Source organism: Borostomias antarcticus, assembly GCF_949987555.1.
Source record: "Borostomias antarcticus genome assembly, chromosome: 18".
NCBI lineage: Eukaryota > Metazoa > Chordata > Actinopteri > Stomiiformes > Stomiidae > Borostomias > Borostomias antarcticus.
The window spans coordinates 18,976,043-18,999,872 of record NC_140251.1 but is presented as its reverse complement, the minus strand read 5'-3'; the positions used below and the strand labels follow the sequence as shown (position 1 = coordinate 18,999,872).

The window sequence follows — 23,830 nt, the reverse complement described above, 5'->3', positions numbered from 1 at the left end:
TCAATATGCGCACTGGATACTGGTCCGCCGTGCCACTGAGAGACACCCACCCACAGGAACGGTGCGTAACCAGGGTGCAGTGAACCGCGCACTCCACCCAACTGGCGCTGGTTGCACCAAACCAACCTCCTTGGGGTGTTTGCTGGGCTGCGACATTTTGCGTTTCAACATGAAGCAGTCGGCCCTTACTCCAGCCAACCAGCTAACGTCAAAATCACTAGGACAAGAATGAATGAATGATGATGCTACGAATTAGGATGTAATCTATTTTGTAGAGAATGATCTCTGTTATATATTGAAATAATATACAACAAAACAACTACTCGTCCTCTCTCTGTATATGAATGTTATCCTATCACCACCACAGATATACTCAAAACATATCTTCATTATTTTCGCTATATTGCCATCTAGGTGTCACATAGACTAGCCAAGAGCCTGGCTATGCATCGTAACGTCTGATCAGCTGTTTTGTGCAAACTACTTAGAGACCACTAGCCTACTAAAGCAGGTCACTAGCTATAGATACAAATGTCCAATATTTGATATGACATCAATGAGCTAGCTAGCTAGCTGATCAGCAATCAATAACCTTTATTTATCCAGGCAAGTAGTTAAGAACTTCTTATAACAACAGCCTGGCAGGAGGCAAGATAACAGACTGGCAGGAGGCAAGATAGGCTCCTGCATGTGGGAGGAAAATAGTTTCATTCTTAAACCCAGTCATTAAACGTATCATTTCAAATGAATTCGAGTATTCGCTTCCCGCACATGTCCCACTGTTATTGACACTATAGCTGCCCAATCAGATTCAACATGTAGTAAATCCCTTTCCGGTTGACACATTTCTAATGTGATTTCTGGTTATTGTCGTTGTGTTTTTGGGAGTTGCAATCTTGGTTTCCAATTTGCGATTGTGTTTTCTCTCTTGCTGTTGTGTATTCTGTATTGCATTTGTGTTTCCGACTTGCAGTTGTGTTTTCTGACTTGCTGTTGTGTTTTTTAACTTTGTTGTTGTGTTTGAACTTTGCGATTGTGTTTTTTGAACTTGCCGTTGTGTTCCGGATTTGCCGTTGTGATTTGCACGCGTCGGCCACCGTAGAATAGCCTAGGCTACATAATACATAAAGAACTGAACACATCAGAAAATCTTGTAATTCAAAACATAGGCCACCCCCAATCTCTCTCTCTCCCTTTCTCTTCACTCACTCAATCACAGGAGGCTACTTTCTCTTTCTCTGTTGATACAGGAAAGGTCTGGTAGCCTAATGCCCCTTTAAAAGTTAACTTTCGTTTCTGAAGAACCGGTTCGGAGCGGAGCACTGGCTCTCGACGACGACACAACGATTTAACTTGAAGATCTCATTATCTCGACAACAATGTCTTCTGTCGTATCTCAGGCTGTCACTCAGGTTCTGTGTAGACATCATGGTTGTTTGGACTTCAAGCAGCTGGAGGAGATCGTGGGTCAGCGGTTCACGGTGGCCGAGCAGGTCCTCTCCAGAGTCCTCTGCGACGGGGACAGATTCACCATCATCGAGGGCAAACAGAAAGCCTCTGGACGACTAATGAGCCCCGATAGTATCATCGTCGCCAAGACGTCTCTGCGTGTTTGTCAGAGACCCCCTGGAGAGTGTCCTCCTGGAGACTGCGACCATTTACACCTGTGTCGATATTTCGTATGCGGTAACTGCAGGTTCGGGTGAGTGGACTTGTCTAGCTGCTACTGTACATATTTGCATTCCTTATCTGTTTACATAGGCCTATGTGATTGTATATTTGTCCTAAATATTGCATAGGGCTTGTTAGGTCATGGGTGATCGTGATCACATCTCTTAATGGTTGTTGGTTAACGCTGGTCAGCTGTAGCCTATCTCTTATAAATAAAAATAACATAACATAACATCTCTCACACTATTGGGAGTCCCGGATTGTCGGTTAGGCCTCCTTGCTGCTGATAAACATTATAGCCCCTGATCTGGTCCGGGCTGATATGGATAATGTTCATACGAGTTTTCAATCTTACAGGGACAAATGTAAGAATTCGCATACCCTGAAATCTCCTCACAACCAGTCCTTGCTGACGAGCCGGGGTGTGCAGGACCTGGGGGAGACGGAGCTCCCCTCCCTCCTGCTCCAGAACGACCCGTACCTGCTGCCCGAGGTGCGCAAACACACTCCTATCCTCACCAACCAGTTGGTTCAGGCCAGTTGAGTTAATTGTTTGTTGACAGGTTGAGAATGAACGAATGAATGAATGCATATTTTCGTGTCTAGCCATAGGCTAGTGGCCCATCCCATATGGGACTGACAATTAAACAAAAAAAAACATAATAGTAGGCTACTGACATAAGTAGTCATTCTGGGATTAGAGACTAATAACACAAATACAACAAAAGTACAACACAAGAGGAAGAAAAATACTTAACCTACCCTTTACAACCACTCACTATACGCCTATAGCCATACAAATACATACTTCACCTAAATATAGGCCTAATATACAAACATACACATGACATGAAGCCCTTTTACTTGTACTGTACATTGTCATCCTCCTCATCGACAAAGCCTTTTCTAGATATGTAGTAAATGTAAAAGTTTCATTTTCAAAGAGCCATTTCAGTTTTTCAGTCTTCCATCCACACATTCCTTTTTTAATCTACCTAATTAAAAAGACTGCCTGATGGTATCATAGAAACGACTATTCAATATAAAATGCATTTAGTTTTCTACTTCCTTGAGTTCACCCAGACTGGATAGTCTACCCTCTTCAGCAGTGCCCACGTATCATCCTGTCTCAGTATGAAGTATGAGTATCAGCTCTGATTTGAGCACATACAGTAGAGACTGTTTTTCTGTGACAGGTTATACAATACATACTTCTCTGGACTGTAGACATGCTTTATTTCACAGGAAGTGCAACATTTTGGTTTACAACATATGTCTAGTGCACATCTGGCCTTTAATTAGTGAAAAATAATGAATTTTACTATATTCATCTGTATTTTTTCTTTGCTATGATAAAGGTCTTCAAACTCAACTCCTAAAAGGATGTCATGCATGTCCCTATCCCATTGTCCATTTACTGTATCAGAGAATCCCACTTGTTTTACAATTGTGTTGGTGTTCAGCCCCAGTGTCCTATTCCAGAGACGTAGTGAACACATTCCAGCGTACCTCGTTACTGTAGGTCTCTTCCAGAGACGTAGTGAACACATCCCAACGTACCTCGTTACTGTAGGTCTCTTCCAGAGACGTAGTGAACACATCCCAACGTACCTCGTTACTGTAGGTCTCTTCCAGAGACGTAGTGAACACATCCCAACGTACCTCGTTACTGTAGGTCTCTTCCAGAGACGTAGCGAACACATTCCAGCGTACCTCGTTACTGTAGGTCTCTTCCAGAGACGTAGCGAACACATAGTCCAGCGTACCTCGTTACTGTAGGTCTCTTCCAGAGACGTAGCGAACACATTCCAGCGTACCTCGTTACTGTAGGTCTCTTCCAGAGACGTAGCGCACACATAGTCCAGCGTACCTCGTTACTGTAGGTCTCTTCCAGAGACGTAGCGAACACATAGTCCAGCGTACCTCGTTACTGTAGGTCTATTCCAGAGACGTAGCAAACACATTCCAACGTACCTCGTTACTGTAGGTCTCTTCCAGAGACGTAGCGCACACATAGTCCAGCGTACCTCGTTACTGTAGGTCTCTTCCAGAGACGTAGTGAACACATTCCAGCGTACCTCGTTACTGTAGGTCTCTTCCAGAGACGTAGCGCACACATAGTCCAGCGTACCTCGTTACTGTAGGTCTCCATCCCACACCGGGTCTCCCATGAGAGCCAGGGTTGGAGCGAACGTACTGTATGGTGCCCAAGAAATATTGCTTGCCTCTGCTGTGTACCACCTCACTTTTAGGGTACATAATCCAACACTGGCCTTACATGCAGTAGGCTTAATATAGTTCGGAGTAGGTAGAGAAACCAATATTCCTCAGTCTTTGTTTTACTGTACCTATGACTCCCCCAAGCGCTCAGTCTCGAAAACCGTTCTCCTATACCAGTAGTTGTTCTTTTTCCAGAAATGCCATCAGTCTCTCATTTAGTAAAGATGAATACAATGTATAGACTGTGCTCATTAAACTGATTCCCCTATAGTAAAGAGGTACTCCAGGGTCATTTTCTGTTATTTTGGGATGGGTTTTACGATAATTTTAAGTACTGTAGTCTAGTGTTGCACGATATACCGGTACCAACGGCCTAACGCGGTGCCAAAAGTCACGGTGCCAACTATACTATAAGCTCTCTACAATGGTACTACCGTGGAATACGGTACTACCGTTGAACACTGCAGGGGGACAATGTTACCTCTGTTCCCAAATTCACTGGTTTCTGCTAATGAGAAGACTGGCTCACGACACTGTTGCTCGCGCACACATCTCCGCAGTCACTGGCTCGCGACACCGTTGTGGCAGCTCCCAATGTGTGGGCTCGCGCACACATGCAACTCCGCAGTCACAATATTGACGTTATCTGTATGTCTGGGCGCGAGCCAGTCTTGTTCTCAGTAGGCTATTGTAATGTCAGAAGCGTTCCCTAGCTCCTAGCTAATGTAACATTATTAAAGAAACATAACTTGAAGAAAAGTTTAATATGGAACTATTTTGGTTTTAAACCATATAAACAAGGAAAAGCGATAGATGATGGCCCATTCCAACTCCAAACTCCTTAAAATAATGTGAGCTAGATTATGTAGGCTGAGACGAATCCAATGATAATCCAATGATTTCCACCTCTTGACATTTGGTCATTTGATCTGGTTTTGACTTAAACGAAAGTGAAAGCTAAATAAAGCATGTTGATGTCAGCCATCAACCAAAACCCAGTGGCCCTCCGCTGACCTTTACTGGTGGTTGGTGAAACTACACTTGTGTGTATACATGGCTGATTCTGTTGTTGTTAGATATGCATTTTAAATATTTAATATTCATAATTCATTATATGCATAATATATTTGTACTTACCTGTAGAGTTACAATGTAATGCGTTAAATGCATGTTATTCATGCACCACTCATATAAAGTGATTACACTGTACTGTAATGTACTGTACATTGCACGTTCATAAAAATAAAAGAAAAATGTAAATACTGTGGTATCGTGATACTACTTGGTATCGTGATACTTTGGCTGGTATAGTATCGCAGGTCAAATATTGGTATCGTGACAACACTACTGTAGTCTAGTAAATTCAAAATGGTTTGTCTTATCTATCACCTTCAGCGCCTCGGTCATATACATTTCCGTATTAAGATCTACATTACCCCTTAAATTGACCTTGAACATTTATTTTTCAAGTTTGCTTTTCAGTAGACATCTCTTGGTAGAATCCTTCACCTCTACAGGTAACACCATTTGAGAATAGACTAGCAAAGTACCAACGATTCTGCAGCTCTCTCTTCCAATAATGGTTTACTTTGCTCATAAATGTCATCTGATTTGGGAGTATGTTGTTTATCCTGTGAGAACTCTCTCATTTCATCATGTACTAATTGACAGATAACCATGTTGTCTAGCTGCTCCTGTGTTGCAAAACAAGATGGCTGCCTATCCACCAAATCTGTCAGCGCTTTGCAACTAATATCTGAACAGAGAAAATAATTTGGTAACTTTCTCCCTAAGGAACCTTGAGTGTCTGTAGACTCTATATGTGTCTACAGACACTCTATACCCCTCAAAATAGTATTGCTGGTAATAGTAAATAGGCCTAGTGGTAAATAGTGCTACTGTAATCAATATACCGATTGAAAGGTCTTCAGACGTTCAAGATTAGCTCGTACTGTGAAGAGAGATGTCTACACTAGTTATTACCCCCAAACTGCTTACTGTTGGGGCTAAGAGAACAGCAACCAAGGCAAGTTTAATGGAAAAAATAGAACCCGCAAACTAGATATGCTTCCGTTAACATTCATTCTCTCCTCAGTAGTACATTTTTTCCATTTTACTTGTGCTTCTGTCCTGTACCTAGTGTTTATCGCGTTTGGATGTGCGTGCTTTAGTTGGAGTGCATGGCTATACAACGTTATCTTTATGTAGGCTTTCTGTCTGATTTACGACCATTTTAAACAGCATTCCAACTGCCACCGGGCAGATAGATATGCTGGTGCTGTACCTAGTTTATCACCAAGGACAGTGTTACGCCTAGGATAAGCCCTGTGTGCCCAAACTCATGAGAGATGCTTGGATTTTACGCTTCTAGTACCACAACACAGTCCCTTCAGTATTGATAAACTACCAAATACCTCAATGACTACACACAATATGCAAAGCAATCCAAAGCTAACAATCAGAGAATGTCAAACGAAATGTACACAGGTCTCCATGGCCGTATTATTATCACATATAATCTCCTTTACTCTCCAGATCTGCCCTCATTACAACAAGGGTATTGGTGAACATGGATCATGCAGGTTCAAGAGCTCCTGCACCAACCTGCACATGTGCCTCCACTTCCTGCAAGGAGACTGTCGGTTTGGGGCTTCCTGTAAGAGAGCCCACGTCTTCAGCCCCGCCGCCGTTAAGGTCCTGAACGGGCGCGGCCTCAGCCAAGAGAACGTGAGGATGCTGAAGCAGATCTACAGGAACAGACTGATGATCGCGGGTCACTCGGAGAGAGCAGCCGGTGAGAGGACTGGACTACACAGCGAGAGAGAGAACGTCCACATGCACACCGTAACACAACCAAGCACAATCCGTGCTAAAGAGTTTTTAAATCCATGCAACTTTCATGTTTCATGTCATCATTATCATTTATTAATTCTGCACGGGATAGTCTGGGTGTGTTAGGATGTGCAGAGGCCTGTTTGGCTATGCTGAACGTTGTGTGTTCCAAGACTGGGAAGTTGGAATTTGGAACTGGGAATGACACATCATACCCGAGTTGACCACATTCCAGAAACAAGGCAATTCTTTTTTTTAAACTTAAGCCTGATCTTTATTAGCAATACCAGTTGTAGCCAAGTTAGCCATTGCTAGCAATGCCAGTTGATAACAATGCATTACAGTATGTGGTACGGTATGTGGTACGGTATTTTGCAGACACAAACACCATAGCAATATGTCCACCAATATAAGTTGGACAGGACTGTGTGGACTTATTGTTGATGCGTGGAGCAGCCGTTTTGATTTTGAGGTCAAGAGTGTTTGTCGGCTCAGGTTGGGGTAGGTGAGGTTCCCCCGAGTTTCCAAGGTGGAAATCCCAGTGGGATGTTTCAGATTATACCTGGGAACGTGGGCGGTCGGAGTTCCTGAGGCAACTGGAATCCACCAGTATGGGATCTGCAGACGTCTGTTTGGCTGTGATGAACTGACAGTTACAGTTACAGCTACAGTTCTCACAGTATCAGAGGGGAGCTGGTGACTCTGTTGTCTCTGAGTCATTGGTCCTTGTTTTGTGACACAGATCTTTTGAATGAAAAGTGTGTTACAAATACAATTTATTATTATTACTATTATTATTGGGGGCCAAGCAGCGAAGCTACGTTTTTTTCTTCTTCTTCTTCTTCTTCTTCTTCCACAATGGGAGTCTGGCAGCCCATAGAACCATATGGCTAAAAAGTTGGCATAAAATGGCATAAAATTGGCATACTCATTCGGGACAGTGCCATGACCCTCCTGACCAAGACCTAAAGATCAAATTCGGCAAAAGTTTGAAAAGTCAAAAGTCAGAGATACGGCGAGTCAATGAAGATTGCAGAGGGTGTGGCTTTTCACATAAAGGTGTATAACTTCTGAACGGTTCGACCAAACATCACCATACAGTAGCCTACATTGTATGCCTATCAACACCCATGGACAGAGGGTAAACCTCCGTTACTGGCCCAATCAAACAAGATGGGGGCACTATAGCTCTATAACTATAGCCTAGTTGTCTTTGATGCCTGCTTGGCCCCCATATCGCTGCTTGCAGTTATATTTATTATTATTATTGTTTTGTGCGCAGCCTTCCCGGCCGCGCCAGAGTGCTGCAGCTCCTCCCCTGCCCTACCAGCAGCCTCCTCCAGGGAGAGCCGCACCTCCAGCAACTCTGCCGGAGAGGCCGACAAGAACGAGATCTGCCTCTTCTTCATACGCAGACACTGCAGCTTCAAAGGTAACCCCTGCGCCACGGACAACTCAGAAAACGTTTCGAACTGCATTTGAATGCACGTGTGTGTGTTGTGTGTGTCTGTGTGTGTGGGCGCGTGTGTGTGTGTCTTTCCTCAGATAAATGTGTCCGTGTCCACTACCACCTGCCGTATAAATGGCAGGTCCAGGACAGAGACGGGGTGACATGGAGAGACCTGCCCAGCATGGAGGACATAGAGAAGGCCTACTGTGACCCAGCCAAGGACACCAGGTAATGTGGTCAAAACTGACCAGAGGACCAGCTATTAGGATACAGCATGGGGAGGAAATACTGTATTTTCTTCAGAGACTTTTCAAAGAATACTCTTTTGAGTTCCTGGCCACACTGTAAAAGCAGGTGACGTATGGTGTGTCTTCTCTGCCCTGGCCCCAGTGGAGGCATCCTGGCGGTCAACTTCCTGACCATGGATCTGGGGGGGTCTCCGGTCCGCCGTCTGTCCACCCCCTCCTCTGTCACCAAGCCCCCCCACTTCATCCTGACCACCCAGTGGCTATGGCACTGGAAGGACGAGCTGAGACAGTGGGTCCAGTATGGACAAGAGGTCAGTAGCTTTGACAGTGGGTCCAGTATGGACAACAGGTCAGTAGCTGAGACAGTGGATCCAGTATGGACAACAGGTCAGTAGCTTTGACAGTGGGTCCAGTATGGACAACAGGTCAGTAGCTGAGACAGTGGGTCCAGTATGGACAACAGGTCAGTAGCTGAGACAGTGGGTCCAGTATGGACAAGAGGTCAGTAGCTGGAACAAACATGTTGTTAAGCAGCCTGTGCCCCAGTCAGAATTAAATAGCCAGTCTGGAAAAATAGCTAAAGTGTTTACTTGACCTTGCTCTGAATTACTGATGGTTACAATGCATGTTGTAGTCTGCATCATTTCTCAGCCGAGTTCTCTGGGTGTGTCTGTGCTGCTCTCCTCGTGTGTGCAGAGTGCTGCAGAGGGAGTGCCTTCAATCACCTCTCAAACCCTTGAGAATGTCTATCAGGCCGACACCGACCCTGAGATTCAGTTTGGCCTCGGCAGACACCAGTACGTTCTCTACTTCAAAGGTACAGAGTGAGCGTGTCACTATGGTGTTCAGCCTGCTGGCTCGTTGGGGCTCTTTCACATACTGGACTGGTGCTTGTATATAATTGAACACTTTTCCTGTTTCTGTTTCAGAGTGGTACCAGCAGAACATCGAATATAAAACCAAACGAGAGGTGAGGAGAAGACCTCACTTCCTGTCTGGAAAGGATGTGGAAGCCAAGCTGAACAGGTGCAGTATGTCCTTCCAGCTCTGAGAGTGTCTCAGTGGTTTACACCAGATCCGGGTCAAGTTATTTTGTTTAAATACTGAAGATGGAGCGTTTGTTTGATTCTGTCATAGGGGTGAGGTCTGCATGTTAGGGAACCGCCCATTGGACCCATTCAGTCAGTCAAGAGCCATGATGCACAGAAAAGTCAATGAAAGTATATCAAATAATGGTTTGATGTTCTTCAGTGAGAGAGGAACCAGGAGGTTCTTCTAACCCTGAACCACTTGATACAAAAACACGTTCCATTAATACAGAGATACTGTACAGTAGATACCAACAAAAGGTACCAACGTTTTGAGGAAATGTAAATCAATAAGAGTCTGTATTGGATATCTCTATCTGGACCGACGGAGCTCGGGAGGTAGAGCAGGTCGTCCGATGATCGTAGGGTCGGCAATTCGAATCCCGGTTCCTCCTGTCCACCCCAAATTGCTCCCATTGGCAGCCTTGCATAGCAGCTGCCGTCATTGGTGTGTGTACGTGTGTGTGAATGGGTGAAAGAGAGGACATTGGTAAGGTCTTTGGATAGAAGCGCTATATAAGTGCAGTCCATTTAGCATGTGGTACTGGTCTGGTCCGTTTACCATATCCGCTCCACTCTCCTCTTCCTGTGTTTGTGTCTCCATGACAGCGTGTCCTCTGAGAGCTCCGCCTCCAATTCCTCCTTGTCCTCGGCTGTTGCCGTGCCTCCCCACTGGGACCAGAAGCCACTGGCTGACTCCGCAACATACAAGGTACGCTCGGGGTTAACACACACACACACACACACACACACACACATACACACACACACAGTATGGTAATGAAAGAGATAAAAAGTGAGCGTGTCCTGTGTTCCTGGCGTAGCTGGTGCATCTGTCCCGCTCCCTGAAGGAGTACGGCATGGTGGAGAAGCTGTTCAAGAGCACCATGGGTGGGGGGCCGCAGCGTCCACAGCATCAAGAGGATCCAGAACCCGGCTCTCTGGAGGGTCTTCCAATGGTAGAACACAGACAGCTGCTCACGTCCTCATCTGCTGTGGGCCGTATGGTGGCATGTTCACAACGCTCCAAAACAATCAGTAGAACGTGTGTGTGTGTGTGTGTGGGTGGTATTTCCTGTATGCTTACTATACACCATTAATATGTATATTATACCATTGGGATATATGTATGTGTGTGTATGTAGAGTAGGACCCCACTTATCCGAACCCAGCGCTGCCGAAGGTCGTTCGTATCTCTGAAATGTCCGGTTGACTGAAACATATGTTAAAATGCACCAAATTCAATAAGTGGTATACTTGTTTCATATAGACTCATAATAGACCAATAAATACCCTTAATTACTTGTGAAAATGAATCAAATAGCCAACTAAACCCATATATCCTAGCCTATAATAGACCTACAGTAGCCTAGCCTATAATACAAATAAACGAATGTCCACTTGAGTGCGTGCTTTGATCAAATACAGTACTTTATTCTCAAATGAGGCCTACGCTGCATCGATAGGCTACTGTATTCGCAGAACAACATGGTATAGCCTAAAAACAACCCAACATTAGAACAATTAGAGCAAATGATAATCAAGAAATAAATAAATGAAATGACAGACAAGTTGTCGTGTCTTAGGCTATTGTAGCCTAAAAGAAAGTCTCTAAAACAACCGATGTAGGCTAACGTGGCCTAGGCTGTAGGCTATTATTTAACAAATACAGTAGGCCTAGTAGGCTAATCTACATGCCCACAACACGTCTGTGTTCCTGAAGTCCATTAACTGGAAACGAAAAATGACTCGTTGCTCCTCTGCTTCAGGTTGCTGACGCGCTTTCTGGCTACCAAGGAATGCAGCTTTCGCGCAGCAGACTCGTTTGCGTTTTATGCTCGACATTAGAGTAACAAAGAAATGAAACGTGACAGTAGGCTACAGCCTACAGGCAACATACAGTTCTGTTTTTATTCACAGTAGGATACAGTACTGTAATGAAAATCCCACCAGTAACCAGATAGCAGGCTAAAAAAGAAAAGAAAAGTTTTTTAAGCCTGTCCGGTAGACCGGGAGGTTCGTATCTCTGAAGTTCGGATGAGTGGGGTCCTACTGTATGTGCATGTAATAATATTGTGTCCATCCTAGAAACTTGCTCATATCTATAAAATGTGACAGTTGTTAAACGACACAACAAAATCAAATCAAATCAAAGCTTTATTTATATAGCACATTTCATACCCAGAGGCAACACAATGCGCTTTACAGAGAACAAGGCAGGTGGGTATACATAGGTCCCACCCCTACATATTCCAGAGGGAAGCAAAAAAAACAGTTTCACCCAGCTATCAACATGATAGCAATGGAACTATATTTGGACCCATGCAATGTATATTGAAAATGTGGACCTAAATAAAGAATTCAAATGTGTGTGTGTGTGTGTGTGTGTCTGTGTGTGTGTGTGTAAAGGCAGAAGGAGCAGATGAAGCAGAGGAATGGGGGGAAGGTTGTGGAGGAGAAGCACCTGTTCCATGGTACTGACCCGTCTCTCATCGACGCCATCTGTGAGCAGAACTTTGACTGGAGAGTCTGTGGGGCCAATGGAACTCTTTATGGCAAAGGTGAATATGTACATTATTCATTTGTGTGCATATTATATTGTAAGTCTATTATTTAGGGCTCACTTACGGTAGAAAGCTAGGTTTGAATTCTACTTTCTTGTCCAAAGTCAGTCAACAGTGAAATGTCCCCGTGTCGTCCCCTCTGAGCTAATGGTTATTGTTCCAGGGAGCTACTTTGCCAGAGATGCATGCTACTCAGACCAGTATACCAGGGAGAGCAACGCCTCCAAGACCAAGAGCATGTTTGTGGCCCTGGTTCTGGTGGGGGAGGTCAGCAGGGGCAGCGGCTCATATGTGAAGCCCCCGGCCAAGAAGGTGGGCAAGGGTTTCTACGACAGCTGTGTGGACAACGAGAAAAGCCCAAGTATCTTTGTGGTGTTTGAGAAACATCAGATTTACCCAGAATACATTATTAAGTACAAATAACATCATCAGGAGTCTAGAAGCTGTGGAAAAATAATCTTCTGAATAATCTTCTGAGAACATATTTTTAAGGGAAGATGAAGGGACTACAGATTATATCAGGGTTCTCTTTCTACTCAAATACATGTGTTATGTTCTCTCATAAGTATGAAAGATACCCTTTAGTTATGGTGGGTGTGGCTAGTTGACCTTGCTCTGAACAGTTAGCATTACTGTTACACACCGTTTTTAGCCAGGTAACTATTTCCTGAGGTTTTTATCTTGCAGGGATGTAATATTCTAATCTCTTTTTTACTGTGAAGATGGGGATAAAGGTTTGTCTACATACTCTATCTTTTATTGATAATTACATTTAACTGGAATTAAAAATAATAGGTGAAGTCTGAATGAGTACGATGACTCCCATTCTGTCCTGGACCAGTGCTATAAATCAGCATGTAGTGTAGAAACTAGACCATGAGTAACTAAGTCACAAGACTCACATTACTGGTCCATGAGTAACTAAGTCACAAGACTCACATTACTGGTCCATGAGTAACTAAGCCACAAGACTCACATTACTGGTCCATATGTGGCGCTTCAGTCACTGATTCAAAATGCACATTTCACAATGCTGGCATTTCAACAGCGTTGATGAAAATGTATGAAACCTGGTTTACTGTACTTTCCTCATGTGGAAGAAATGTGCCTCAAGAACCCATAAAGTCCGCCATCTTTGATGTTTCTGCTGGTGGAAAATTTGGCAAAACTTTAACTTAAATTTTTTTTGGACTTGAAATCAACCGGTCCGATAGGTCAGAAATGGCTCAGGTACATGTAGGGTGCATCTCTGCTTATATATTCTTAACAGATACATTGCAAGAAAAAATGGCATTTCAAAAAATAAAAAAGTATGCAAAATATTCAAGTGTTTAATAACTTTTTTCCACAATAAGCTAGGGACTTGAACCAGAGTGGACATAAGAGGAAACTACTAAATTTGTCGGCCCAGGTAAATGATCTCCTCATGAAGGCTTTATCTGATTCACACAGCGGAGCACATGTGTAGCCACACTCCTGGGTATATTCTCCATCAAGGGTGATGAGGACAAGTCGGTTCACAAAAAAATTTGTGATCTGTGGCGTTACTGTATAAAGTTAGCACTTTACGCTAATGTCTAAGACTATAGAGTAGCTCTTAATGATGGGTAACTAAAGAACAGACTGTGGAATACTATTTTAATGATCATTAGGTAATGATTAGTTCATAACTACTCCGTATGATGTATCACTTTACAATAAGGTACACAAAAGAGAAACTAATGATTAAGTAGGTATGAGGTAATGAAGGAGTACTTATAAACTACTCAGTATGATGTATCACTTTACAATACAGTACACAAAAAGGTAAGTAATGATTAAATATGAAGTAATGAAGGACTACTAGTAACTACTCTATCACTTTACTATACGGTACACAAAAGAGTAACTAATGAGTAATTATGTAATGAAGGACCTAGTAACTACGTATGATGTATCACTTTACAATAAGGTACACAAAAGAGTAATTGATGATTAAGTAATGATGAGGTAATGTAGGAGTACTTGGGGGCCGGTCGTAATGTGTGGGTTTTTGGGAGGGCCATATCAATTTGAATGGATCAAAATGACTAAGCCTTTAGAGTGCACCTCAGGACAGCGATAATGCCCCGACCTCTGACCTCTGCCCTCTGCCTGAGTATGCGCTCAGGCCATCAGACCAACCACGCCTGGAGGATCTGACAACCCTCATCTTCAACAATACAAAACAATGTGTTGTGCAGTACTGAGTCTTCTTCCATGAGCGGTCTCTCTTTAATGGTGAACATTGACATGGTGATGTCACCCAGGTCCCAGCTCCTAGGCTGTCTGTTCTAGGGGAGAGAGACCCAGGCCCCAGCTCCTAGGTTGTCTGTTCTAGGGAAGAGAGACCCAGGCCCCAGCTCCTAGTCTGTTCTAGGGAAGAGAGACCCAGGCCCCAGCTCCTAGTCTGTTCTAGGGAAGAGAGACCCAGGCCCCAGCTCCTAGGCTGTCTGTTCTAGGGGAGAGAGACCCAGGCCCCAGCTCCTAGGCTGTCTGTTCTAGGGAAGAGAGACCCAGGCCCCAGCTCCTAGGCTGTCTGTTCTAGGGAAGAGAGACCCAGGCCCCAGCTCCTAGGCTGTTCTAGGGAAGAGAGACCCAGGCCCCAGCTCCTAGGCTGTCTGTTCTAGGGAAGAGAGACTAAGCCACTGCTTACAGTATAATAAGTACATTATCCATTTCATTTATCTTTAATTTCACCATTGCATTAACATTGCAAACATTCAGAAACTTCCATCACTTAAGCATTTTTATTTACAATTCAAAGAGTAATTTAGTAACAATCTACAGAACTGGCAAAAAGTCTCCTGAATCCAGGAGGTAAAAACATGATATTCAACTTTTCGAGCAAAATAAATCAGCTTCTGTACCTGTATTGGTAGCAACACAGTCTATACATTCACACTTCAAATATTCAACTCAGAAACATCATCACAGGTACAGTATGAGAATACGTAGCTGATAATTATTGCTTTAAAACTTCAGGGATCCCTTCATGTGGAAAAAGGGGAGATGGGGTGAGAAAAAATAATACACAGAAATGTCAAGCAAATTAAAAGAAAGATGATATGGTAATTATGTTGTGTGTGTGTGTGTGTGTGTGTTAATTATGTTGTGTGTGTGTGTGTGTCTGAGTTCTCAACATGATCATACTGCACCAATGGTTGATTGTCTGGTTGACTTAACAATGTGGCAGAACGATAATGCTGGAAGCCACTCCCTAGTCGCCATGGACACCAGAAGCATATTTAACCTGAGTGTAATACAGTGGCATGGAAATGTGCAATATGATAGAGGACACAAGTTGTCCTGTTCTTAAAGGAGTAGTAAAGGGAAAATGCATGTTTAGCCCTATTTTAAGGTTACTTATGATCATATACAATGGTTCAGATCAAAACGTTGACAAATCTAGCATTTTCGAGAAAGTTGATAATTGCTCTACCACCGTTTTGGTCATACAATGGATGTGGATGGGCATCTTGAAAAATTATTCAAAAACATGTTCAACTCTCGATTTCAAAGACAAGAAACTCACCTAGGTGTTAGTTGGCGTTCCGACATATAATTCGCCATAAAGTAAGATTCTAGTTCATCTGGAAAGGCTTTTTAAAATATTTAGCATATAACTATTTAGTCGCAGCACATACGTGTGTAAACTTCTGCAAACTAGGTAGCCTAGCAACATTAACAATAACAATAGCTACCGTAAGTAGTTCCGCTTCCTGAATCCCCTCTGTGGATTGATCTACATATCTACAACGGTCGCGTCAATACAAGTCAATGGATTTCATAAAATTATCAATAAAACCCTACAAGATTCATACTTTGCGGCGAATTTGATGTCAGAACACCAACGGACACCAATTACACCCTCGGTGAGCTTCTAGTCTTTGAAATCGAGAGTTTAACATGTTTTTGAATGATTTTTCAAGATGCCCATCCACATCCATTGTATGACCAAAACGGTGGTAGAGCAATTATAAACTTTCTCAAAAATGCTAACTTTGTCAACTTTTTGATTTGAACCATTGTATATTATCATAAGTAACCTTAAAACAGGGCTAAACATGCATTTTCCCTTTACTACTCCTTTAATATTACATTACAGGCATTTGGCAGACGCTTTTATCCAAAGCGACTTACAATAATTGCATTTACGTAGGGAACGTCAGTGTACCACTACTCACCAGAACTCACAAGTGCATCTGCATTCTAATCAAGCGACCAAGAGAGTAATGTAGTGATCTAGTATCTAGTGATCTAGTGCTAAAGTCAAGGAACAAGAGCAGCAAGATACAAATACTATAAGGGTCCGTATTTGGCCCACTTTTATTTACAGTTTACATAAACTCTCTGGGTGAAGATGTTAAAAATGCGTCCTTCCATTTCTATGCCGACGACTCAGTGATTTACTGTTGTAAACCTATTGTAAACCACCCTCAGTAAAGCCTTTGATTATCTGCAACATGCTTTTAACAGAGTGCAAACACAATTGTCCCACCTGAAGCTCATCCTCAATGAAAAAAACAAGCCAATGATCTTCTCTAATAGTAAGAAGCTGGAGTTAAATCAGAGCATTGTTACCACTCAAGGTCAATACATCAGGCAGTCTCTACTTATAAATACTTAGGATTTTTAATTGACAACCACCTCACTTTTTAACCTCATACAGACTCTGGTAAAGAAGCTAAAATGTAGGTTAGGTTTCTTTTTCAGAAACAAGGCTTGTTTCTCTTTTGGTGTAAGACGTAGTTTGGTTGAGGCGACTGTCTTGCCGGTCCTAGACTATGGTGATGTGTTGTACATGTATGCACCTGTCCAGTGTCTTCACATGTTGGATACTGTGTATCATGGAGCTTTGAGGTTTGTCACTGGCTGTGGATCCCTCACTCATCATTGTACGCTGTATTTAAGTTAATTGTTTTGCTCTAACTCACTGGTATGTTTTTATTTATAAAGCCATTTTGGGCAGACTCCCCTGTTCTTTAGCTGTGTATCGAAGCCAAAAACTTAGCTCTTGTGGGTTGCGATCCCAGGACTCTATCACAATGACTGTTCCTAGAGTTCGGACCGAGACGGGCAAAAAGGCTTTTATGTACTCTGCCCCCTCAACTTGGAACACTTTACAAAACACTTTACTAAACTCCACGACAGAATCACTCTAAATTAATTCAAAAGTGCTGTAAAGGCTATAGAAACCCAATCTATTGGTAGTTGTAATTGTTAACTGATCGTCATATGAACTATTACTGATTTTGCGCTTTGAGCTAGTCTTGTTAACATTTGTTGTCATTGTTGTAGCGGTTGTTATTGTTGTTTTTTGTTGTCATTGTGTATCGTAACCTTTATGTTTAGTTGTGTATCGTAACCTTTATGTTTAGTTGTGTATCGTAACCTTTATGTTTAGTTGTGTATCGTAACCTTTATGTCTTTTTTTCAGGAAACTGTGTTGCTGCCACTCTTGGCCAGGATTCTCTTGTAAAAGAGATTTTAATCTCAATGAGTTTTTAACCTGGTTAAATAAAGATATATATTAAGAGGAAGGGTCAACCTAACAGCCTTACACTTCATCCCTCCTCCTCACCTCCCCCCGTCTTCCCTGTCTCTCCAGTCCTGCTTGACCTCGTCCAGTATGCTGCCTGATTAAAAAGGTGAGCTGCCCTTGGACCAACTTCACTGTTCATGTGCTAATGCTGCCTACCTCGGGAGCACAGGAATGATAAATCTGCTCTCCTCTTCAGTCAGTCCGTCCCTCAAATCAGTCCGCCAGGAGACAGGAATTTCAATTTTCAAGTTATAGAACACATTTATTCATACTGTAGCTACCTTATTGTGCGTTACTATGAAAGGAAGCCATTGGATTATTGTATTGGTATCAAGAGAGTCGGCAGTGGACCCACACACCAATATCTCTGGGCTAAAAAGCCTCAATACACAGTCCACATGCTGAGATGAATACAAAAAAAATTCACTCCAAGTGGTAAAGTTGCTCAAGTGCAAAAAAAAAGAGAAAAAATTAGTGAATTTAAAAAGCAGCAAACATTTCAGTTCAGTATCAACGAACCACACTTCAGTCTAGGGATATGAGAGAGATAGGAGGCTGATAGGAGAGAGATAGGAGAGATAGGAGAGATAGGAGAGAGATAGGAGAGATAGGAGAGATAGAGAGAGATAGGAGAGAGATAGGAGAGAGATATGAGAGAGATAGGAGAGAGATATGAGAGAGATAGGAGAGAGATAGAGAGAGATAGGAGAGAGATAGAGAGAGATAGGAGAGATAGGAGAGATATAGAGAGATAGAGAGAGATAGGAGAGATAGAGAGAGATAGAGAGATAGGAGAGATAGAGAGAGATAGGAGAGAGATAGGAGAGAGATAGAGAGAGATAGAGAGAGATAGGAGAGAGATAGAGAGAGATAGAGAGAGATGCCGGATGCTTCAGGTGGGCGGAGTCACGGCTCCTTCCTCCATCTCTCTCTTAGTGATTTTCACATAGATGCCGTTCTTGGGTCCCAGAGTGGTAAAAGACTTCAGCTCCAGAGGAACCTGCAATGAAAGGTACTGTAAGAACACATGACACACGGAGGAAGACGACATGGAGATCTGACGTACCTGAGACGTTCGGTTCTACCGTATCTCTCTGGGAGAACGTTACGTCTGCTGTTTCCACATTACTCACTTAAAAGCAACTTGTGAATTCTTGACGCTAAGGCTAAAAGAGGCTACAATGGCTAGGTCTGACACTTCAGCTAAGTATCTGCTAAGTAGCCTATCACAGAGGAGCGCCTGAGGATGAGCCCGCCCCACCTTGGTCTCAGAGCAGGCCGTGATACTGAAGCGTTTGAAGATGCGGACCAGCGCCATCTTGATCTCCAGCTGGGCCAATCGCATGCCCACACAGCTCCGAGGCCCCGCCCCGAACGGGAGGTAGACAAACGGGTGGCGTTCGGCCCTGGCCTCTGGCGTGAACCTGCGAGAGAGGGAGAGAGAGAGAGAGACGCAGGCTTCAGTCTCCGGGACGCCCGTCTCACTACGTCAGCGTCACTTCTTCATTCACCGCCGGATTTAGCCGTGCGTCGCCGTCTTTGTCGCCAGACAACACGCGGAAGAGCCGGTCCCACCTCTCGGGTATGAACTTGTCGGGCTCGGGCCAGTGTTCCGGGTCGTAGTGCAGGAAGCCGGCGGGGATCTCCAGGGTGGCGCCTTTAGGGAGGAACTGGCCGTTCACCACGCAGTCCTGATCCACGTCACGCGCGAACCTGGCAAGGGAACGGAGCGAGAAATCAGATGATAAAAAAACGCTCCTGCAAAATGGCCGCTCACGCTCGATGCCTCGACAGCAGTAGGACTGCTGAGTTATGATTTATTTGAACAGAGTACCAGGTGCCAGCTGTATGTATCTGATCATTTGAAAAGCCCCAAATCTTGTTGTATCCTGTTCTGTATCTTCCTAGCACTCTTTACACTTTCACACTCTTTAACTTACTGTAGTTAATTGTTTATCTTGGTTGTGCACAAATTACCTTTTAAATGTGCTATTTTTATTATATTAGTTCTAAAATGTCTTTCTATATCATGTCTTTTACCAGGCTTTAACATCAGCCCAGGGACTGCAGCTGAACATGATCAACCCTGTTAATGCATATTTACAGTTTTTATTCATGCTTCATGTCTATCACGGTGGATTGGTATGCACTGTCCCTGCTCAAATCAACTCAATAAAGTACAGTAACACGTCTATAACACGTTGTTACTGAGAGCTTGGCTGAGACGCACCTGAACCCAGGTGGGTAGAGACGCAGGGCCTCTGAGATCACCATGTCCAGATACCTCAGCTGAGACGCACCTGAACCCAGGAGGGTAGAGACGCACCTGAACCCAGGTGGGTAGAGACGCAGGGCCTCTGATATCACCATGTCCAGATACCTCAGCTGAGACGCACCTGAACCCAGGAGGGTAGAGACGCACCTGAACCCAGGTGGGTAGAGACGCAGGGCCTCTGAGATCACCATGTCCAGATACTTCAGCTCCTGCACGTTGCTGTAGTCTGGGGACTCCTGCAACCCAAAACAACACAGAACAACACGCCGTCACGACCAACGTGAGCCTGCTTCATTTAACCCTTTCGATACGACCACGTCACCGGCAACATTTTAAAAATATCTAACAAATATTTAATAAGATTAAAAAAATATCTAACAAATCTAAAAAAATCCTCACTCCAACACTTGCTGAAAGCTGAGAAACTGCGCTTTCTAGTATTATAGGGAAAATCCAATTAATATTCAAAATGTTGTCACTGTATTTTCAGGGTTAAAAGGGTAAACACAGTACAGAACTCTACAGAACACGGACCAGGGCGGTGGAAAGCGGTTCTAGCTGCCAGCAGGGGGCAGCAGAGTGCCATTGATTTGCAAGCGGTGATCTGCGGTTCTCGGCAGCCAGACAGCTGCTCATGAACGAGCGAGTTTAGGACGTCCAATAAGCTGCCTGTGAGGTAATGAGTTCAGCCCCTCAGTCCTGCGGCCTGTGTGACGCAGACACGCCGCCTGGCCTCGCTGTCACTTCTCATTGGGCTAGACAGTCCCAGGGGGGAGTGACATGTCCTTAATGAGTATTAAGAGCTCTGCGGGGACACACACACACACACACACACCTCGCCGTAGGTGTGTTAACTGAGCAGCGCTCTCTGAGCGATCACGGGGGAACTCGCCGGCCGGTTGGCTCGTACGGTTCGCCCTCTCTCCCACTCACAGACAGAGAGATCGGTTAAAAGCGCGCTGTGTATGCAGCAGGGTCCTCTCCGCCTGCAGGGCTGCTCTGGCCTGCAGGGCTGCTCTATGCCTGCGAGGCGCTGCTCTATGCCTGCTCTAGCGACAGGCCACGGGGACGGAATACCAGAGCAGCAGCAGCATCTGTATTCAATCACGGCCTCCTCGTTATGCACGCTCAATGACAGCCCCTTATCCAAACCCAGAGGGGCGTCTCTAAGGGCTGACTCGGCTAGTTTGTCAGAGGCGAGTTGTTTGTGTGTGTGTGTGTTTATAAGCGTGTGTGTTTGTGCGAGTGCGCGTCCAAACCAGACAGCCTCTCTCCGCGCGGTGGGGCGTGACATGGCGTCGGCAGGGCGTCGTGGGATGTGGGCGCGTGAGGCGGAGCGTGGCGACTCTTTAGCTGTCGAATTAAGCCCTTTGTTTGCTCGAACGGCATCTGTGTGACAACAGAAAGCCCCCCCACCCCACCCCCCCCACCCCCCCCGGGGGGGCTGGCACAGCGACACGTGGCGGCCGTATGGGACCTGGGGAGGGGAACACGCCGATGGACACTGTTCTGTAGGAGAGGGGGGGGGGGGGGAGCGATGGAACGGAAGGTCATCCAGTTACTGTCGGCCGATCTGACCGGTCACCTGGCCGCTCACTGGGATCAGAGAGCAAGATGGATGGAGAGAGAGAGAGAGACAGAGAGAAAGAGACAGGGAGAGAGAGGATGAGAGTGGGGGAGGATGGAGTGAGAGCTTGATGGAGAGGGGTAGAGAGAGAGAGAGAGAGAGAGAGAGAGAGAGGGAGTGAGAGCTTGATGGAGAGGGGTAAAGAGAGAGAGAGAGAGGGGGAGTGAGAGCTTGATGGAGAGGGGTAGAGAGAGAGAGAGAGAGAGAGAGGGGGAGTGAAAGCTTGATGGAGAGGGGTAGAGAAAGAGAGAGAGAGAGGGGGAGTGAGAGCTTGATGGAGAGGGGTAGAGAAAGAGAGAGAGAGAGGGAGAGTGAGAGCTTGATGGAGAGGGGTAAAGAGAGAGAGAGAGAGAGAGAGAGAGAGAGAGAGAGGGGGAGTGAGAGCTTGATGGAGAGGGGTAAAGAGAGAGAGAGAGAGAGAGAGAGAGAGGGGGGGGGAGTGAGAGCTTGATGGAGAGGGGTAGAGAAAGAGAGAGAGAGAGAGAGGGGGAGTGAGAGCTTGATGGAGAGGGGTGGAGAAAGAGAGAGAGAGGGAGAGTGAGAGCTTGATGGAGAGGGGTAAAGAGAGAGAGAGAGAGAGAGAGAGAGAGGGGGGGAGTGAGAGCTTGATGGAGAGGGGTAGAGAAAGAGAGAGAGAGAGAGGGGGAGTGAGAGCTTGATGGAGAGGGGTAAAGAGAGAGAGAGAGAGAGAGGGGGAGTGAGAGCTTGATGGAGAGGGGTGGAGAAAGAGAGAGAGAGGGAGAGTGAGAGCTTGATGGAGAGGGGTAAAGAGAGAGAGAGAGAGGGGGAGTGAGAGCTTGATGGAGAGGGGTGGAGAGAGAGAGAGAGGGAGTGAGAGCTTGATGGAGAGGGGTGGAGAGAGAGAGAGAGAGGGAGTGAGAGCTTGATGGAGAGGGGTAAAGAGAGAGAGAGAGAGAGAGAGGGGGAGTGAGAGCTTGATGGAGAGGGGTAGAGAGAGAGAGAGAGGGGGAGTGAGAGCTTGATGGAGAGGGGTAAAGAGAGAGAGAGAGAGAGAGAGGGGGAGTGAGAGCTTGATGGAGAGGGGTAGAGAGAGAGAGAGAGGGGGAGTGAGAGCTTGATGGAGAGGGGTAAAGAGAGAGAGAGAGAGGGGGAGAGTGAGAGCTTGATGGAGAGGGGGAGAGAGAGAGAGAGAGAGAGGGGAGGAGTGGGGGGAGGAGTCGGAGAGACAGACAGACGCTAAGGGGAGACATCTGGAACGAGGGTTGTGTTGCGTTCACAGTTCACTTACTCCCAGGCGGATGTATAGAAATACTTCAGTGTGATAAGTGTGGCCGTGTGTGTGTGTGCGCGCACACGTGTGTGTGTGTGTGTGTGTGTGTGTGTGTGTGTGTGTGTGTTCCATACCCATCCAGCACGAGGCCAGACAGGAATAACGCAGGCAGCTGGAGCGGCACTAAGCTGTTAATGGAGGGGTTGTGTGGAACCAGGGGGCACACACACGTGCACACACACACACACACACACACACACACACACACACACACACACACACACACACACACATACAGTCAATGACCTCTGCGCTCATTCCCTGACCCATCGTCCTGCGAGACTGAGCCCAAAGCCCTGACCAGATCGCTGGACCTCCCTTCTGGGCTAGGAGAACCTTCCAGAAGCTCTCGGACCACAGGGGAAGCCCTCCGGACTCCAGCAGATCTGGTAGGACCACTCTGGTAAGGGTCAGAGGTCAGAGGAGGTCACACAGGTCTCTCATACACTCCACTGCCTCCGAGACTGACCTGAGGTCAGTGTTCCCCTGACTAAACGCTCTTTCTCTCACAGGCCTGCAGACTCAGAGGAACAGCCTTTGCTCCTCAGTGTTGCTACGATGCTTTCAACTGCAAACGAGCTTCGTTTAGAGAGACCAGCGGTTCGCTGGGAGACGTGTCTCTTGGGTTCTTATTGGTAGTCAAAGTGCCTGGGTGGCCCCGCCCCCTGTTAGGAGCAGAAACACAACCAATTACTGTGAGAGAGAGAGAGAGAGATCTAACCGTTCTCTTCATGCCTAGTTTACCACAGTGTTGGAGCTTTGTCTGTTTGTCTGTCTGCCTGCCTGCCTGTCTGTCTCTCTTTCCGTCTGTCTGTCTGTCTGTCTGTCTGCCTGTCTGTCTCTCTTTCCGTCTGTCTGTCTGTCCATACCAATAGCCCAGTCATCCAGGCTAGTTTATATTCTTATATTCCAGTTTCCATTCTGCTCTCAGGTGTGGGAGGAGCAGGGGGGTGATGGAGACAGTGTGGGAGGAGCAGGGGGGGTGATGGAGACAGTCAGGG

The 23,830-nt window shown here is 45.4% G+C and overlaps 2 protein-coding genes and 1 long non-coding RNA gene across 10 annotated transcripts in view; 2 read left to right on the top strand and 1 right to left on the bottom strand.

Moving 5' to 3' along the window:
• Positions 1-1,353: 1,353 nt before the first annotated feature.
• Positions 1,354-12,941, top strand: parp12a (poly (ADP-ribose) polymerase family, member 12a). The gene is given in 13 exon segments (XM_084452602.1): positions 1,354-1,702; positions 2,029-2,164; positions 6,427-6,685; positions 8,006-8,155; positions 8,269-8,401; positions 8,564-8,732; positions 9,118-9,238; positions 9,351-9,447; positions 10,119-10,221; positions 10,334-10,399; positions 10,401-10,468; positions 11,919-12,070; positions 12,237-12,941. Coding segments are annotated over 13 exon segments (2,037 nt in total). The 5' UTR covers positions 1,354-1,379; the 3' UTR covers positions 12,497-12,941.
• A 3,150-nt stretch (positions 12,942-16,091) lies between these two features.
• On the top strand, positions 16,092-18,000 carry LOC311320829. The gene is made up of 2 exons (XR_014630855.1): positions 16,092-17,114; positions 17,359-18,000. It is a non-coding gene; the product is annotated as an uncharacterized lncRNA (long non-coding RNA).
• tbxas1 (thromboxane A synthase 1 (platelet)) overlaps positions 17,408-23,830 on the bottom strand; it is a gene marked incomplete at its 5' end in the record, with an annotated part of 95,312 nt that continues 88,889 nt past the window's right edge. For 7 of the 8 annotated variants that reach the window (XM_084452673.1, XM_084452675.1, XM_084452676.1 and 4 more), the window contains 4 exons: positions 18,126-18,636; positions 18,898-19,060; positions 19,212-19,349; positions 20,059-20,147. In XM_084452673.1, the coding sequence (XP_084308799.1) occupies positions 18,529-18,636; positions 18,898-19,060; positions 19,212-19,349; positions 20,059-20,147 (498 nt within the window). In that variant the 3' untranslated portion in view covers positions 18,126-18,528. Of the gene's footprint in view, positions 18,637-18,897; positions 19,061-19,211; positions 19,350-20,058; positions 20,148-23,830 lie in introns of all 8 variants that reach the window. The other variant, XM_084452677.1, reaches the window with a different exon arrangement.